This window comes from Balaenoptera acutorostrata, chromosome 3 (assembly GCF_949987535.1).
Source record: "Balaenoptera acutorostrata chromosome 3, mBalAcu1.1, whole genome shotgun sequence".
Lineage (NCBI taxonomy): Eukaryota > Metazoa > Chordata > Mammalia > Artiodactyla > Balaenopteridae > Balaenoptera > Balaenoptera acutorostrata.
The window spans coordinates 74,411,821-74,430,963 of record NC_080066.1 but is presented as its reverse complement, the minus strand read 5'-3'; the positions used below and the strand labels follow the sequence as shown (position 1 = coordinate 74,430,963).

Here is a 19,143-nt window from a genome sequence, read left to right as displayed (position 1 = left end):
ATTTGACTGGAGGGATCATGGAGGCGGGTCACGCTTCCCCTTCTGCCTTGACCTTTTATCCTAATGTGTAATTTGTATTTGTCTTGACTTGTGATTTATTGGCAGTTTTCTATTTTTTGTATTCTTGTAAGCCCCCTCGAGTTCTTTCCAGAGTGAGGTAGGTTGTAGAAGGAGGAAAGGCTAAATGGGTAGGGTTGCCAGACTGAGCAAATAAAAAACAGGCTGCCCCATACTTATGCTAAAAGTTTTCATTGTTTATTCGAAATTCAGATGTAACTGGACGTTCTGTAGTTCATCTGGCAGCCCCGTGAATGGGCGTACCGTCTGAAATGATAGCTCACGAATGACTCAAGTCGGCAGGTCCCAAGTACAAGAACGAAGGGCCAGATGCTGTGTTAACCGTATGTCCTGGTCTGCTTATCTCAACACGTGTAATGCGAGATGAGTCATTTATGGCACCTCTGAGGGTGCTGGGGGGCTCGCTCTCTGAAGGTCCCAGGAGCCAGTGAGCCCTGGTCGGGAGACTCACTGCGACTGCAGTGTGATCAGGTCACAGAGTGCGGACCTGGGCGTGATAAGCATGTGAGCAGAGAGGGCTCTTCAAGATGCTTCACGCTGCAGAAGAGAGGGAGGCAGATCCCGGGATGGTACCGCCTCTGCTGTAAGCCCCAGTCATGAATCTTTCCTGGGCTTTTTAGCACACGTGGAATTTCTTACCTTTCAATAAAAGATGGGGGGGGGGCATGAGGAGAAAGGAAGGAAAGAGGGGCCAGATTCACTTGCTTTTTGCTGGCCTCCGGGCACTAGAAAAAGCAAGACACAAAGTGTTGTCAGAGAACCTGCAGTGCAGACAGGTGGGAGGTATCAGGAGAGTGTGGAGGAGAACCCCTCCTCTCTCCGGGGAGGCAGGGAAGGTTTCTCAGAGAGGTCACTGAAGGTAAAACGGGAGGAGTTCCAGAATCGACGTCTCCTGCCTCTGGGTCTTGGGCTATACAGCACTGCTGGGCAAGTGACCCCACCTGGCTGCCTGGTCCACTTGCCAGCTGGCTCTTCCGGTTTTAAAATGTCGACGTTCCTTTCTCTCTCCAGCAAGCATCCTATCACCCCGAGGTCAGTGAGGAGGTACGCACCAGAGCCTTGCGGTACGGGACGGAGTGCACCCTCGGCTACCTGGACCTTCTGGAGCACGTCTTGGTGGTGAGGAGGGGCATGGGCCAGGCCAGGGCTGGGGAAGAGCTGATCCGGGCGCAGAGCATCCTTTCCTCGGGAAGACCCCTCTTAGAGCATCACACAGGCTCCCTTGCGAGGCTGGGACTGGATTGAGCTGAAAAGCCTCTCTCATCACACTGCCCCAGCACACAAGATACAGGCATAGTCTGGAAGGAGGTGCAGTTCAAATCCAGAAGAGCCTGGCTGTCTCATTGCACCAAAGAGGCAAGGCTAGCGTGGAAGAGCAGTGGGTAAGCAGAGTGAGAGGCGAAGCAGGTGGGACACACACAGCCACCACTGAAAAAAGATCAGGAGGTCCGGCCAGGAAAAACCCCAGTTCATCCTGCAAGGGCCAGGAAGGCTCCTAGAAGAGCCAGACCAGCATCCGTGACAAGTTAGAAACATCACCAGTGCTACAGGAGACCTACTAGCCTCTTGTGATTTCCCCCAGTCCTCGAACCAGTGGCTTAGACCACATTGAGAATGTGTCCAGTTCCGTTTGTCTGATGACCTTCGAACCTGCCGTGCCCACATGGAGCTGGGTTAATGTGGTGTACATCTGTCCCTGTCTAATCCTGGGAGCCACGTTTAAAACTGGGGAGTTCTGGGAGAGAGCTTTTTCAGGAGTCAGAGACACCCCAGGAGAGACTTGATGATGTCTCACCTCCTTCACTGCCCTTGCTCCTTCCTAAACCTAAAAGAAGAAGATCCAACAGGGCACTTTCATGTACACAACACATGTACCTCAAAGATTATTAAGTCTTTCATTTGCTCTGCATTGACATTTATCTCTTTTTGTGCGACCACGTGAGGCTAGCAGGGCAAGGGAGTGATCCAAGACCCAAAGAAGTTTGGCCCCTTGGTTGAGGTCACCCAGCTACTAATGACAGACCTGGGACCAAGTCCCAGCTCTGCTCATTCTAGCATTTCACTGCCTTCTCCTTAAACTTAAATTACCTTCTGATGTTAAGCATTTCAGGTCTTTTAAGGGAACATTACTTTTATTCTTCGCCCAGGTAACCGTGGTCATTGCAAAAGAATATCTTTTGTGAGAGTGGCCAGTCTGGGGTTACTGACATTGGGCTCCCAAAGCCTGAACGCTTGTGAGTAGAAACCAGTGTATTGCTCGTGGGCCAAGGAGAGAACATCTTGGCCAGCCAGCGTTCGCAGACATGAGCCTCCCCAGCCAAGCCAGCTTGTCTGTGTTGGGATATGAAGTGTTCAGCCCGTGAGCATGCATAGCAGGAAATTTAGCGTAAGGAGAATGAAGCCAGCAAGGCTTCCAAAAGGTATCTTTTTCTTGATGGGACCATCTATTCTAGGCACATGGAATCTTGTTACATCCGAACATTGGAAAGTATAGTGGAAAGCATAACGGCTTAGGTTTAGAACGCTTGAATTCAAATCCTGGCTCTGCCAAGTAAATAGTTGCATTACCACTGTCTTAGCTGGGCTTCAGTTTGCTCAGATGTTAGGCCACTGATTAAGGATTAAGTGAGGCTGTGGGGAGTCCCGGGCTATGGCTGAGCTCACTCTGCTGCACGCTTCGTTAAAATCCTCCCGGAAGGTGCCGGTCCTGGCTGAGCAGAGGTGCAGGGCTGCGGCAGCAGTGCCAAGTGGGGGCTTCCCAAGTGGGGGCTGTCCCCCAGCGCCCATTTTTCCTCGTCTCTGTCTCTCATGCTTTGGTCTTCATCTTGTTCATTTGATACTGGCATCCTCCTATTACTCCCATGAAGGATCCTCACCTCGCCCCTTTCGTCCGGTTCCGTTTCTTGGTTAAACTATTTTTTCTCCACTCCTGTGTTTGTACCTGCGGCACCGGTGTCGGTAGGTGCAGGCCCCTGCACACATTGGCTCTTGGTGAGCCATTTAACGAGAATGTCACTGCATCGGGGTCCACTTGCAGCGGCGCCAGATCCCCAAGCTGGGATGGAAAGGAGGCAGCAGCCTTCAAGGCGTAGGCTGGGGTGAAGATCTCAGGTTTCCCTCCTCCGCACAAAGGCAGCTTAGACCAGGGAGAGGAGTTCTGTCTTCATGAGGAAGGGCAGGTGCCAGCACTTGTCTTGAGAACCTTCTCCCAGGGGAGAAGGAAGAGGGAACCCTCAGAGGGTCCCCTTCTTGACCTCAAGCCACCTTTAGCCCCTCTCCCAGTATCTGGGAGCGAGGTGCTGCATCCACCAAAGCACTTCCTCTCTCCTCCTCCATTCCTCTCCATGCCCACCCCATGCTGGTGAGCAGAAGAAGACAAGGCCTCCCGAAGGGGTCGTGGGTGGGTGGGTGGCCTCTTTGCCCCAAAAGAAGCTGAGGTGTCCAGAGCCTCTGTGGGAAGGCCTTGGAGCCATTCCCAGGATACACACTCAGAGACCCCAGCTTTACAGCCACTTAATTACTGTGCCAGGCATCAGCCCTAGTGATAATCAGTAGGTTCTTCTGGAACAGGAAGAAGGGCACATACCACAGGCAGACCCCACATCATGTGTGATTTGGGAGGTTTCCTGTGGGACCGGAGGTTGCCAACAGGGGAGCTACCACTCCCGTCTTTTCCTGTACCCAACAAGAGCCATTGCACTTTACAGCCAGGTGTGCTTCCCTGATGCATTTTCCGTTATGAGTTCTTCCTGGTATTTACTAAAGAAACAGGGTTCTGAAGTCTTGTGTGTTTGCAGACCGAATTTGGTTGATTGTGTGGTGGTTGACATGTCTGTTAAACGCCTGCCACCTGAATTTCCTTTCATCTTCCTCTACAGTTATTGTCATTGTAACTCGTAATTATGGCAATAATATAAATATCCTTTTTCTCCATAGCTGTTTTGAGACTTACGGTGTGAAAAATGCTGGTGCTAAAACGAAATCATTAATAGGAAGAAAAACTAAATGACATGAAAACTTTTATGCAGCATCCAGAATTTGTCTCATCTTTTACAAGAAAGAGGTTTTTCCCTCTTTATGGTGACAAGTGCTGATGGTTCATCCGAGTAGATAAGAATGCAATCGCATCAAGTATTTGTTCATATTTTTATTCTTGTCTCTTTAGAGACCTACACATACTCTTTGAAGGGTATTTTCCAATAAAAATATAGGAAGGAAACATCCAGGGGGGATTATCATAAACATGAAAAAATACCAGTTCCTAACTGAAAATGGTAGAACCTCTGTGACAGCGTTCTGTCCCCTAAGCTGCAGACATTAGCAGTCTCCTTGGGCCTGCAGCTGAAAATAAGCTCACTCCTTCTCCAAAGCAGACTTCAAAGAAATCTGGACTAACATGAGGCTAAATACGAGGAAGATTGTTCCACGTAAGAGGACCATGAACCATAAGACCGCTTAGGACGGAGCTGGTAGAGACCCGAGAAGAAATTAGGGAAATGGAGACGCACAAATACGGAAACTAGTGTTCACTTCTGAGGGAACTTTGACAGAATCAGAAAACGAAAGCCAAAGTGACAATTTAGAGAAGACATCAGATTTATGTGGAAATTACCTTTAGGGTAGAGGGAAAGAATACTAAGGTTAGCTATTTGAGGGTGGTGAATAAAAAAAGCAGTTAAAGCTAGAGATTTTCACACACACACACATGCATGCACACACACACACACACACACACACACACACACAAGTATGCCCCATTCTGCCCTCCTCCTCATTCACTGATCTTTACGCACGTCATCAGATGACCACAGTACCTCCATCCTGAAAAGAAAGTCAGCCGACATTGGAACTGTAACAGGAGATCTTAGGATGGTCCTCCTGGGTCATTGTAAAGCTGACTTCTCTTTTTAGTTGACCAAAGAGAATTAGTAACATTTCTGAAAGATGAAGAAAGGCCAGATAATTGTCCAATTTTTACAAAAGGGGAAAGAGGAAAGTAGAAATTAAGGTTTGGAGGAAGTGTCCAGCAATTTAAAGGAATAAATTGAGGTCACTTTCAGGTGGTCCAGGGAGGTTTAGCCATCTTCTTTAGGGGCTGCTTTTCTTAAATTTAGACACATGAAAACGTGGGGGAAAGTATGCTGCTTTAGCCTTGTTCAGGTCAACTATCCTAGAGACAAGGATTCTTCACCTTTTTTGGCTGGTTTGTATATTTTAGTTTTACTTTAGAAAAAAATCTTAAAACAGAAAACCATATCAACATTTGCGTGTCTACCATCTATAATTAACTAATTTTGTTAAATAATATTTTGTCTTATTTGGTTCAGATCCTTATTTTGTAAGAAATCTCTCAATAATAATTAATTTTGTATCCTTTACCAATACCATCCTCCTTTTTTCTCCATCTAGGCAGAAATAACTATCATGATTTCAGCTTTCTTAACCTTTCGTGGATCTTAGGCCCCCTTGAGCTAGCTAAAAGCCCACTTCCTGCCTCACCCTACCCTCATCAGAGACACATCAGCACATAAACACAAATGTCCCTTAAACTGTGAAGAGGGTTCCCAGACCCCTAGCTGGATACTTCGGGAATTTAGAAACTCCAAATCAAGAACCCCTCCTTGGGGATTTTTTTTTTTTTTAGAATCCAGTTATCAGTCTACAAACAATGGGATCTAATTTAGGCAGAACCCTGTCCTTGCTGCCCTGGGAGCTGCTTTATGAAGCTTTAGAAGTGCGCGTTTGAGCAATGTTGGCCTTCTGCATTTGCTGTTGGCTGGTTTGTCATGAAGGATTTCTATTGCAGGATGACAAGCAGCCACTTGGCCTCTGCAGGAACCACAGGTCGATATTGCTGCTTACCCACAATATGAGGTCTTTGACAGGGTTAAAATTACCGTCGCTTCCGCTAGCAGCACTTTAATTTCATTCTATCTGTTGCCTGCTATGAGAAATCATGTTGACTTAATTGCAGAATAAAAATAGAACTCCTTTGCTCCTGCCTTATTTAAATAGGGTGTTTTGCCATAGGGCCGTTCCCTTTCTTAGAGCCAGAGTGTATACAGAAGTGGTTTTCTCCCTCCATCAAGGCTCATGCAGCTCAATATCAAAAAAACAAACAACCCAATCCACAAATGGGCAGAAGACCTAAATAGACATTTCTCCAAAGAATATATACAGATTGCCAACAAACACATGAAAGGATGCTCAACATCATTAATCATTAGAGAAATGCAAATCAAAACTACACTGAGGTATCACCTCACACCGGTCAGAATGGCCATCATCAAAAAATCTACAAACAATAAATGCTGGAGAGGGTGTGGAGAAAAGGGAACCCTCTTGCACTGTTGGTGGGAATGTAAATTGATACAGCCACTATGGAGAACAGTATGGAGGTTCCTTAAAAAACTAAACATAGAACTACCATACGACCCAGCAATCCCACTACTGGGCATATACCCTGAGAAAACCATAATTCAAAAAGAGTCATGTACCACAATGTTCATTGCAGCTCTATTTACAATAGCCAAGACATGGAAGCAACCTAAGTGTCCATCCACAGATGAATGGATAAAGAAGACGTGGCACATGTATACAATGGAATATTACTCAGCCATAAAAAAAACGAAATTGAGTTATTTGCAGTGAGGTGGATGGACCTAGAGTCTGTCATACAGAGTGAAGTAAGTCAGAAAGAGAAAAACAAATACCATATGCTAACACATATATATGGAATCTAAAAAAAAAAAAAAAATGGTTCTGAAGAACCTAGGGGCAGGACAGGAATAAAGATGCAGACATAGAGAATGGACTTGAGGACACAGAGAGGGGGAAGGGTAAGCTGGGACAAAGTGAGAGACTGGCATGGACTTACATATACTACCAAATGTAAAATAGATAGCTAGTGGGAAGCAGCCGCATAGCACAGGGAGATCAGCTCGGTGCTTTGTGACCACCTAGAGCGGTGGGATAGGGAGGGTGGGAGGGAGACACAAGAAGGAGGGGATATGGGGATATATGTATACATACAGCTGCTTCACTTTGTTATACAGCAGAAACTAACACACCATTGTAATGCAATTATACTCCAATAAAGATGTTAAAATAAATAAATTAATTAAATTTAAAAAAAATAAAGACAAGTCTTTTCACCACTCCCCTTTAATGATTTCAGTGAATCTCTCTACCACACCCTTAACTTTTGTTTCAGCTTTATTGAGGCATAACTAACATACAATGAACACATATTTGAAGTGTACAATTTGAGTAGTGATATCTGAATACGTCTGTGAAAGCATCACCACAATCAAAACGATGAATATATCTGTTATTCTTCAAAATTTCCAAACAACCACTAGTCTGCTTTTTGTTATTACAGATTTGTTTGCATTTTCCAGACTTTTATATAAAAGCAGTCATCGGGCGTGTACTCTCCTTTGTCTGGCTTTTTTCACTCAGCATCAGTATTTTCAATTCCATCCACATTGTTATGTGTACCAATAATTTGCCCCCTTTTCTTGTTGAGTAGTATTCCATCATATGGATATGTCATAACTGTTAATCAGAACACCTGTTGATGGATATTTGGGTTGTTTCCAGGTTTGATTATTATAAATAAATCTGCTAAGAACATCCTATATAGAAGTTTTTCTGCCTGTATGATTTCATTTCTCTTGGACAAATACCTAGAAGTAGAATATTTATATCATAAGGTGGGTATATTTTTAACTTCTTAGGAAACTACTAAATTCTTTTTTAAAGTGGTTATTTCCACCAGCAGTATATGAGAGTTCCAATTTCTCCATGTCCTTGTTAGCACTTAGAATGGTCAGTGTTTTTAATTTTAGCCATTCTAGTGGGTACGTGGTGGTATCTTAATTTCCACCAGGGGTTAGAAGGCATTTTGTGACCAATTTGTCCACGACACTAGGAATACTCATTCCCAGGTCAGGCGAGGATTTCATTGATAGGCCACTCAAAGTGCTAATACTGGACCAGACCCTGTTAATAATAACCAAAAGTGTCTGGACCATCTGTCTTACTAGTCTGTTATGGTCCAGGAAATGGTTGCTTCTTCCCATTTCTAGAGTTATGCATTGATCTTACGGAACTATATATTTGGTCAATCATTTCAAGTCACCTAATCGTCATCAATTTTATCTGAGGCTCAGTCACACATTTGGTAATGCAAGAAACAATAATCTTGTAAAATAGGCAGAATACAAGTAATATAGCTGGTAACATTAACAAGGTCATAAATAAGTATTTAAGCTGAGAACTTCCACTAGGTGCGGCCCAGTATAGTATCTGCCCAGATCATGTAAACAGTCTATTCTGCACCAATCGCTGTCTTTAAGGAAATCATATATTGATATTGTACATAAAGTTCACCAAAGATTTCTACGTGTAAAGGTGAGTGGTGGGTCATCGTGACCCCTTGCAGGATTGAGAAAGGAATGTTATCTTCTAAGGAGTTACGTGGCTGGTGTCAGAAGAAGAAAAATTGATCTTTAAGATTGAGCAGGTATTTCTGCTATTGGGGAGGTCTGTTAACACGTAATGCAGATGCACAAGGCACACTAGAGGGGAGGGAGGAGGCCAAAGGGCAGAGGAAAAGTTTTATGTTTAAATTGTTCTTGTCTTGCCTTAAAATGTGAATTTTTATTTCATCAGTCAGATATATTTTCTGCAGATAGTTTCTCTTAGGGTGTCACCTGTATTTTCATTTTCATAACAGTGTCTGGCGGGGGGAGACAAATGTATATTAAAAAAGAAAGAAAATGACAGCAAGGCAGAGAGTTGAGAAAACAAAAAAGTGCAGATAGAACTTGGATAAAAATGAAAGTAAAATGAAAATATGTCTTACATATAAAATATTAAACATTTAGGATGAACTGAATGTTTGCAAAGGTTATCGAATTATTTTCAGGATTATACCCCAGTGTGGGGAAGAAAATAATCTTCCCTCTACTCTTCTGAGTTCTTGCCGGAGACCTCATGTAATAAGACAGATTAACAAGAGAACAACAAAAGTTTATTCACATGGCGTACCTCATGGATAAATGGAAGATACCCCGGGGAAAAATGAGCAATTCCCAAGGTAACCTAAGCCACCCACTTAAATACCACTTTCAGGCAAAGAAAAGAAAGGTGTATGTGGTGGGAGGAGGCTGGTTACAGGAGGTGGCCAGGAAAAGCAGGGTTAACTAGGGTAAGGTGGTTAGCAGGTTTTAGTCAGAGCCTTCATCATCGATAAGATTCTCTTGTGATTTTCACTCAGCCAACTCTTACTGGTACAGAGAGGGAGACACCCTTACAAATGAAGATTTCTTTTATAAATGTAAATTACCCTTTCAAAAGAGTAACTTCCCTGTTTTCAGAGCACCCACGTGTCTGATTTTTCTCAAAATAATCAACTCAAAGCAATCTGTATGCCAAAGAGGCATATTCTGGGGTGACATACTTTGCTACCCTTCACCAGCTTCCTTCTTTGTCTTTCATTTGCCTGCCTGATTGATTCTCTTCTTGTTAACAACCTTATTGAGACATAATTGGCATATGGCAAAATTTACCCAGTTAAGGCATACAGTTTCTTGGTTTTCACTATATTTAGAGCTGTACACCTATCACCATAATAATAATTTTAGAACATTTTTGTCAACCCAAAAAGAAACCTCATGCCCTTTAGCAGTCACTCCTCATTCCCTTCATCCCCACTCCTAGCCCAAGGCGAACACTAATCTTTTTCTTGTCTCTGTAGATTGCCGATTCTGGACATTACATGGAAACAGAATCATATAGCATGTGGTCTTTTGTAATTGGCTTCTTTCACTTAGCATAATGTTTTTAAAGTTCTAAGACATAAACTTTCAAATTCCTGCTTTTTTTTTTAATTAATTTTTATTGGAGTACAGTTCCTTTACATGTTGTATTAGTTTCTACTGTACAGCAAAGTGAATCAGCTATACGTATACATATATCCCCTCTTTTTTTGATTTCCTTCCCATTTAGGTCACCACAGAGCACTGAGTTCCCTGTGTTATACAGTAGGTTCTCATTAGTTATCTATTTTATGCATAGTATTAATAGTGTATATATGTCAATCCCAGTCTCCCAGTTCATCCCACCCCCCTTCCCCCCTTGGTGTCCATACGTTTGTTCTCTACGTCTGTGTCTCTATTTCAGCTTTGCAAATAAGATCATCTATACCATTTTTCTAGATTCCACATATATGCGTTAATATACGATATTTGTTTTTCTCTTTCTGACTTCACTGTATGAAAGTCTCTAGGTCCATCCACATCTCTATAAATGATGCAATTTCGTTCCTTTCTATGGCTGAGTAATATTCCATTGTATATGTGTACCACATCTTCTTTATTCATTCCTCCGTTGATGGGCATTTAGGTTGCTTCCATGTCCTGGCTATTGTAAATAGTGCTGCAATGAACATTGGGGCGCATGTGTCTTTTTGAATTATGGTTTTCTCTGGATATATGCCTAGTAGTGGGATTGCTGGCTTTTTAAAGTTTTAAAGCATAATTTATGCATTTTGTCCCCTATTTAAGAAGCTAAGATCACAAATGTTATTCTCCTGTATTTTCTTCTACACAGTTTTAATTCTTACATTCAGGTTTATATTCCATTTCTAGTTCATCTATGCATATGGTGAGAAAAGGGTCAGGTTTATTTTCTTACCTATGGCTATCCAATTGTTCCAGCATCATTTGTTGAAAAAATTGTCCTCATTGAATTAAAGGTCCTTTAGCACCTTTAATGAAAATCAGTTGACTATATGTGTGAATCTAGTTCTGGACTCTTTTCTGCCCCACTGATCTGTATGTCTGTGTAGCAATATCATGTTGTCTTGATCACTACTATAACTTTATAATGAGTCTTGAAATCAGGTATTCTAAAACTTACAGCTTTGTTCTTTTTCAAAATGGTTTAGCTATTCTAGATCCTTTGTATTTTATATACATTTTAGAATCATCTTGTCAATATCTTAAAAAAAAAGCTTATTGGGATTTTGACTGGGATCGTGGGGAGATTTGGGAATAATTGATCTTAATAGTCTTCTAATCCAAGAATATGGTATATCTATTTATTTAGGTCTTCTTTAATATTTTCAACAACATTTGTAGTTTTTAGCATCCACATCTTGCACATCTGTTGTCAAATTTAACAGTATTTAACTTAACAGGTATTTCATGATTTTTTATGCTACTATAAATGGTATTGCTTTTTTCAAAATTTTCAGTTTTTTACTGCTTATAGAAATGTAATTGATGTTTGTATATTGACCTTATATCCTATGACCTTGCTTAACTCATTTATTCTAGCTTTTTTCCCTTTTTTTTTTAAAACAAATGCCATAGAAATTTCTACATAGGCATTCATGCTATTTATGAACAAAGACAATTTTACTTCTCCCTTTCCATCTGCATGCCATTTATTTCTTTTTCTTGCCTTGGTGCACTGGCCAGGAATTCTAGTACAGTACTGATGAAAGCGTGAGGACGAATATCCTTACCTTATTCTTGGTCTTAGGGGAAAACACGCAGTCTTGCACCATTTACTATGAGTCTCCCCATCATACCTTTAACTCCTTGCTTATTCACGTTGTGTTGACCACTGCAGAAAAAGCAAATAGCAAAGCCTGTGGACTACTTTGCTCTTTAGTCCCTGAGCCGTAGCCATTATTCACCTAGTGGCCTTACAGCATGTATTGTTTCAGACAAATACAGTACAAGCCTTTTACAATTATGTAGTGGCAAATGCCCATTTGATCTAGAGCAATGGTTTACAACGTTGGCTGCAAATGAGAACCACCTGGAGAACTTTTAGAAATTCTGGTGCCCAGGCCATACATCAGACCAATTCCATCAGTAGTCCTGATGGAAATGTATACTATATTAAACTATATATTAATTTATACAATCTTACCACAGCTCTATAATGAAAGGACTGTTTGTTGTGCTCATTTAATAGATAAGTAAACTGAGGCTTAGAAAGAAAAGTAACTGGACCACAGTTACTGAGGTACATTGACTCTAGAACCTACCCTTAATTCAGTTGCCTGCCAACTGGCTGTGTTAAAAAAGTAAAAGGCATCTAACCCCTCCCCTCCACCTCTCCATGGTTCTGGTGATCTTCTGGAACTAGTCTAGGATGCCATCATGTTAGGACTTGTCTGCAGTAGTGTGTTGGTCTGTTATTCATTCATTCATTTGTTCACTCATTTACTGGTTTGTACTGGGTTAATATCTGCATGGTGCTATGTGTAGATAGGTCCTAAGGTGAGGGAATGAGAATAACAGAGCAGCTGAACTCAGAACAGTAGCAAATATAAAATTTAGAAGATTGCGAGAGGAAAGACGGTAGGGAATAGATGCCTGGGAAGTGATTGCTCAAGAATCTTTGACTAATCAGTTCAAGTGTGTAACATAATGTCTTCTATGCACTGGTGTGTCTGGGGCTGGTCAATGTGTAACCCCATTAACTCCCCCAACCCCAGATTTTTTTTTATCAAGCTTCTTTTAAAGTTCTCTTATAGTTTTGGTATAGGTCCAAAAGACATCTTTTCCAGACTCGTGAGAAAGAGTACAATACCTGACCAGGTGAAAAGGGTATGGGACACCAAGAAGGGACTTAACATTTAATGAATGCCTACTGTGTTCCAGGCATTGTGCAAGATACTTCTCATGGGTTATTCCATTTGATGTTTATGCCACTCCTGAGGAGTAGGCATTATCCCAGTTTTACAGATGAGAAAACAGGTTCTGAGAGGTTCAGTAATCTGCCCATTGTTCACAAACCAGGAGCAGGTGAAGCTAGGTTTGAAACCCAGGTTTGTCCAACACCAAAGCCCAGGCTTTGTCTGCTGCTCAGAACTGTCCATAGAGAGACAGCAGTGGTGCTTTCCTCCTGAATGTCTTAGCATTTCTAAATCTCAAGATGACCCCTCTGAAGCATGGGTAAGAGATGCAGGAAAGAATATTGAAAGAAGAATTTCAAGATTAGGGAGGAACAAGGTGGTGTAAGTCAAATGTAAATCCGTGGTGGAAGATGGTAGAGAGCTCTCATCCATTTAATAATTCCATTCTTGAATGAATTTGAGAAGAAATCAGCTGAGGATGTCCTTTAAATTGGATTAGGGGTAGATTTTTAGTATCTTTTTTTAACACCAGAAAAAAAGCAAAAAACAAACTTAAAACCCCTTTAAACTAGGTTTAAAAGAAGGAAAGTCCGTAGGACTTCTCCCAGGAGAGCTTGCAGTCAAAACCCTGGAAATGGATTGTCCTTTGAGGAACAGCCCTTCTCTGAGAGATTTTTGTCTCCAAGACCCCACCTGAGTCACACTTTTCTTCTGACCCCATATTTGCTTTGTCACAAACACCAGCTGACCTGCAGCCTTGGGCATTCATGTTCACTCAGAGCATTCTTACATTTTGGGTAATTTCCGTGTGCATATGTTTGTTTTAGATACAAACAAAAGGACAAATAAGAATTTCATTTCCCTTGTGATCTTAGGGGAGTATGTCAGAAAGACCTTAGGAAAACTCCTGGTTCCCAACTTTTCATTTCTCACGTGAGGAAACTGAAGCTCAGTGAGTCTTATGTGTTTTCCCCTAAATTTCTGAAGTCACTTGGTGACAGAGTTGCAACTTCAAATCAGGTTGTCCAGCTCTGCATCCACCAGCAAGGGTGGGCTTCCTGTTACAATGGCTACCATCTTCCTTATGCGTTTGACTTGTTCTTCTCCCATAGATTCTTCAGAAACCAACCCCAGAACTCAAGCACCAGCTAGCTGCTTTCTCCAAGCGCGTGGCCGGTGCCGTGACCGAGCTCATCCAGGCAGCGGAGGCCATGAAAGGTAGGCTGGATTCGCTCGTGTCGTCCTGTGGGGCAGTCTAGACAGCAAACTGAGCAGAGAGGAAGGGCAGCCTACACAGGCCCTCTCTTGGCAAATGCAGTCAAAAGGAATACAGCGAGGAACTTTTTTTAAGAAGCAAACGGGAGTAGGGTTAGACTTAAAAAGTAATATTCTCCTGAAACAAGTCTTTTCTCCAGTCTTTGTATTAAGTGCTTCAACTTAAATGTCATGATCCATCTAGAACCACTCACTTCTTTTAAGGATCTTGCCATCCATTTTTATCTGCATTTTCCTTCATCAGAATATTTATTCTCATTTAAATAATACACTTGATGTTTAGAAACGGTGCTATCTGGGCAGTATATTATTTGCACACCCCTTCGTGGTTATGAAGAAGCAATCAACTCACCCGGGAGGGGTTTTCTTACCAATTTCCCTTTGTTTGCATTTGAGGGGAATGGCTATTCCTCCTGAGTTCCCAGGAGAAAAGAATGACAAATCTCTGTTTTCAGCATAGTCTCAAGTCCCCTGAGGATGCTTACTTGCATTCATGAACTTTAAGTTACAAGTCAGAGTAAAACTCAAGCAGGCCTTGGTCAATGAGATCTCGATTTTTGAAACTATCATTGGTGACTGACCCTGTGGTAGGGCTGTCTATACAACTGATGGAGAAAATCAGGATCAGACAGGCACTCCCCACCCCGACCCCTGCACCCAGCTGATGTTAGTGACAGCTGGAGACAAGATCCCTTAGGGCAATGCAGCTAGTCAGCTTATGGAGCATTCCTGCATGCAAATCCTGATACTGTTTGTAATTAAGTCACTGCCCTGAGGTCTGCGGCTACCAAGAATGACCCTCTTTGGACTGCTTTTAGGAACAGAGTGGGTGGATCCAGAAGACCCAACCGTCATTGCAGAAACAGAATTACTGGGGGCTGCAGCATCCATTGAGGCTGCTGCTAAGAAGTTAGAGCAACTGAAGCCGAGAGCAAAACCAAAAGTGAGTGTCCGCGTGTGGCCGCTTGTCTGACGTCAGTAGGTCTCCCGGTGGATGGCTGTGAAATGGAGCCAGATGGGCTGCAGGGAGCTCCTCTCCTTCCCTGTGGTTGGACTAGCAAGCTGCAAACCCGTTCTACCTGCCCAGCACCTTTTTACAGGGTATGGAAAAAAACCCAAGGGTGGGTCTTTCAGGTTAACCGTCCCAAGAAATACCTTTGGGTATCCAGAGGAAGAATCCCGGCATTTACAATCTTGACTTCGTTCCACTATTACATAAAGCAGGTGTTGGATGTTTTCTATAGAAAGTCCCTGTTGCTGAATGTGAGATTGTCACCCTCTAATTTTCTGGTTTCCATAATGCTTTTTTACCAGAAATAGCAATGCTGGGTCTCTCCTTTTCTTAAAATCAATAGAGAGTAGTGTGAACCTCAAAAGTGGACCCGGTAACAGATTTTTTCAGTATATGCTGGAGACTGTGGTTGGCTGGTGTGTTTTTTCCATCTATGTTTGTCATCTAGATAAATGTTGAGAACTTAGTTACTAAGATCGTAAGTATGTGTTAAGAGAAAGTCATTTAAAAGAAAGAGATACTTTAAGTAAGGACAGTAGAGAGGACAATTATTACCAAAAAGAATGGTGCCCTGGTGCTGTCCAGGGGGCAGAGCCCAGCCCTGTAAAGAAGCCAGTCCCCCTGCCCCCATGGCTGTCTTCAGTAGGAAGATGGTAGAACCAGAGGAGGCCTCTTTATCTTTCTATTCAAGCAAGTCCCTACTGGTTCCTGTAATCTCACCTCCCTTCCAAGGATCCAGATACCTTAGGAATTAAAATCTGGTTCTTCTCTTCAAAAAAAAAAAGTTGGATCTCCCAGTTTAGGTGCCTAAAATTCTACCTTTTTTTAAAAAAAAAAAACCTAAGGCTGGAGTTTGAGTACTGGAATATACCAAAGCGCTCAAAAGCAGTGCCCAGGCTGATGCTGTATGTAAAATAGACATGGACATATAGTGAATCTGTTAGACTTGCGGACATTCTCAAAACCATGGAATTCTTAGAGCCAATCTCCTAATAGTCACTCTAGATTTGATAAAGGGATTTTTAGAATTTCTCATCAAGATGTAATTTAAGATTTTTGGCCTCTGGTTTTTGAGTTTGCCAGGGTCCTCTTTACTGGCCTTAACCTGAGGGTCTTAGGTGGTCTAAGTTTGTCCAAGTTTTTCTCAACAAACTTCAGAGCTAAGTATAGGTGTAAGGGCAACTCCATTTTCTGGACTTGGCTTTATTTCTGCTTTATAAAAATAAGTTAATCATGAGTAGAAAATGTACTTTCAGCTAAGAAGCGGCAGCCATTGACTGAGATTTAGAGGCCTTAAACTTAATTAGTTTTTCCTTTTCCTTATCTGATTCACCACATACTTTCCTCTCTCCGGAAAGCTCTGTCTGCTAGTGCTAGGGCCATGTCAGTTGATGCACTTTCTCCTGGAGAAGTAGCTTGGTGCTAATTCACATTGACCCTTCACCGTACTCTAAGAGCTGCAGTCCCAATCCCTTTCCCATTGTCTTTTGCAGGACCCTTCTGAGCTCTTGTGTATCCCTGAATTCTGGCTTCCCCCTGTCCAGCTATTGATTTATCTCATGATTCTTGATCTGAAAAACAGTCATTAGAGTTCCTATTCCATAGGATTGTTGATATAACAATTAAATTAGATAATCTAGGAACACAGTACCTGACATACCATAGACGTAGTAAGCAGTCAGCATATCACCATCACTGAAAATATGATTCTAGGACTTTTATCTACTACCTCCTAGGAGAATGCCTGAAATAAAAATTATTCCATAGATCCATGAGCTGATGACCTTAGGAAAAAGAGAAAAAAAGAAAAAAAAAGGCTAAAAGCACATGTTGATTAAGTGCCAAGCATGTGCTAGGCAGTCTTCTAGGTGCTTTACATAGATTAACTCATCTGGTCCTTACAGCAAGTCCACGAGGCAGCATCGTTGGCCTCCCTGCTCTAGGGATGCAGAATCAGAGGCAAATTACTTGCCAGAGTCAGATGGCCTTGACCGAGCTGGAAGCAGCATTGCATGGGCTCTGGAGGTGGCAGTTTCAGGCCATACCAGTCCTCTGGGCCTACCCAGTGTCAGAAACTCCGGTGCAGTCCCACGGGGGAGGTTTCTGGTTTACCTGTGCCACTTGAGCCATTAATCCCACCTCTGGGAATCTGTCCTGAGGAGGAAATCCAGAGAGGAAGAAAGTCCGTGTGCGTGAGAGGGTTGTTCCTTTCATCCTTGTTCACAGTAGCAAGAATTTTAGTGTCTGCTTGAAGGAAAAGTATGTAGCTACTCAAAATAATGGTTGATAGGACTGTGTAGCATGAAGAAGATGCTCCTGGCATAATATTAAGTGAAAACTAAAACAAGGTGTGGAATCATGTACTCAGTATGATCACAGCTCTGTTAAAAGAAACACTTGTGAATGAAGGAGACAGATGGGGGATGTGCAAGAATGATGGTGAGATTGGAGCGATGGGAGGGTCTATGTTTTAAAATTTTGTAAGACAATGTTTTAAAAATAACAGCACTTAAAAAGTTTGTGATGAGTGCCACCCTGGGCCAGTGGGCATTCCCTACGCTGCCCTAGGATCATCTAGCCTTTCTGTATATAGTGTGGGTTTTTACAGAAAGCCAGGGTCACAGTTGACATAACTGTTGAGTTGAGTCCCTTCCTTGGAGGTACCTACTCTAGGTCACTCCCATCTTCCTATTAGGAAGGGTACTTGGTCCTTCTAGAGTCTTTAGAATGATCTGAAGTCTTACTCTACCCAGTGACCAGAGGCTCCCACCACATGGATTATGTTATCCATAAAACTGTTTTGAAGAAATCATCAACCTAAACCACAGTTTTTGTGCCTGTCTGGCAGTGCCATCTGCTCTGTAGTAATATCGACATGATATAAAATATTGTTCTTGACTTCAAGAAGGAATTTTTCCCCAGTTTAAAAAAAGAAAAAATCCCAATCTAACATCAAAAATCAACCAGTCTTTTGAGATTAACCAGTTCTTCCCATCCCCTTCCAAAACTAAACTCAGTCAATTAATCACAAATCCTCAGGATTCTGTAAGGAAGCAATTGCTGTTTCACCTCTACCCCTGTAACTCACATACAAACCTGCAGGCACCCACTATCGGGTGAATATGCTTTGCTTCCATATCTGGGAAGCATGTGCACTGCTTTGAGGGAGTTCGGGAGATGGGCAATGTTTTTGTTTAAATTGTTTTGCTCACCACATTCTCAGGTTGCCTGTTTTAATAATAGAATGGTCTGGGGTTTATTGAAGATGGTGTCTGGTATATTCCCACCTCAGGCCCTTAACACGTAAGCACCTCTTTTTGCCTGGAATCTCCCAGACACAAATAACAAATTGGCATCGCTGAATCCACCGTTTGCTTGGGAAGATGGTGTAAAGGCAAAATGAGAATGTCGGTGAGCCCTGGTGCTTGTGCCTATGATACTAATGATGGCGCCGTTTCCACACCTGCAGACACACTGTGCTCCACAGACAGGTAACAGAGGTGCCCCAATGGCGTCCCCCCCAACTCCCCCCCCCACCCCCCCACCCCCGCGGCTGCAGCCTGCCATGCTGTGCCCATTCTCAGCTCAGTCAGACCTGGATGCCTTTCTGCAGGCCTCTGTGTGATATGTTTGATATATTAGGTTGTTATTTAATCCAACTATATATCAAACATATTCCTACAGTGTCTTGCCCTGTCTCCGGGGGTTCCTAATATAGCTTAGAAGGCAACAGGAAAGAATATGTTAGAATCACAAGTAGATTTAGAAGACGGAGTACTCATTACATTTCATTATGTTATATCCCATTTCTTCTTGTAGCATTTAAAACCTGTATCCGTACTGCTAGATTATTTTGTTTATTATAGAAACAAATCATAATTATGGATGTTTCATAAGAGCTTGAGATATTATGTATAGTTTAGTTTTGTGCCAGTGATGAGTCCTTAAAGGATGTGCTCGGTGGGGGAAAAAAAAACCCCATGTTTGTGATACGAGGTCAGGATTGTAACCTCCAAACACATCTGGATTTATATTTCATTTTAGTTCAGTTTTATCCTGATCTTCAATTTAGAAAATTCGTAATTTCCATGATCAAGCTTTTAGCAAAAATTCAAGC

At 42.4% G+C, this 19,143-nt stretch overlaps 1 protein-coding gene across 8 annotated transcripts in view; it reads left to right on the top strand.

Moving 5' to 3' along the window:
* Window positions 1-19,143, top strand: part of TLN2 (talin 2) — a 446,766-nt gene that overhangs the window by 412,783 nt on the left and 14,840 nt on the right. For all 8 annotated transcript variants that reach the window (XM_057543407.1, XM_057543408.1, XM_057543401.1 and 5 more), the window contains 3 exons: window positions 1,090-1,197; window positions 13,852-13,957; window positions 14,833-14,957. In XM_057543407.1, coding sequence (XP_057399390.1) covers window positions 1,090-1,197; window positions 13,852-13,957; window positions 14,833-14,957 — 339 coding nt within the window. The remainder of the gene's footprint in view (window positions 1-1,089; window positions 1,198-13,851; window positions 13,958-14,832; window positions 14,958-19,143) is intronic.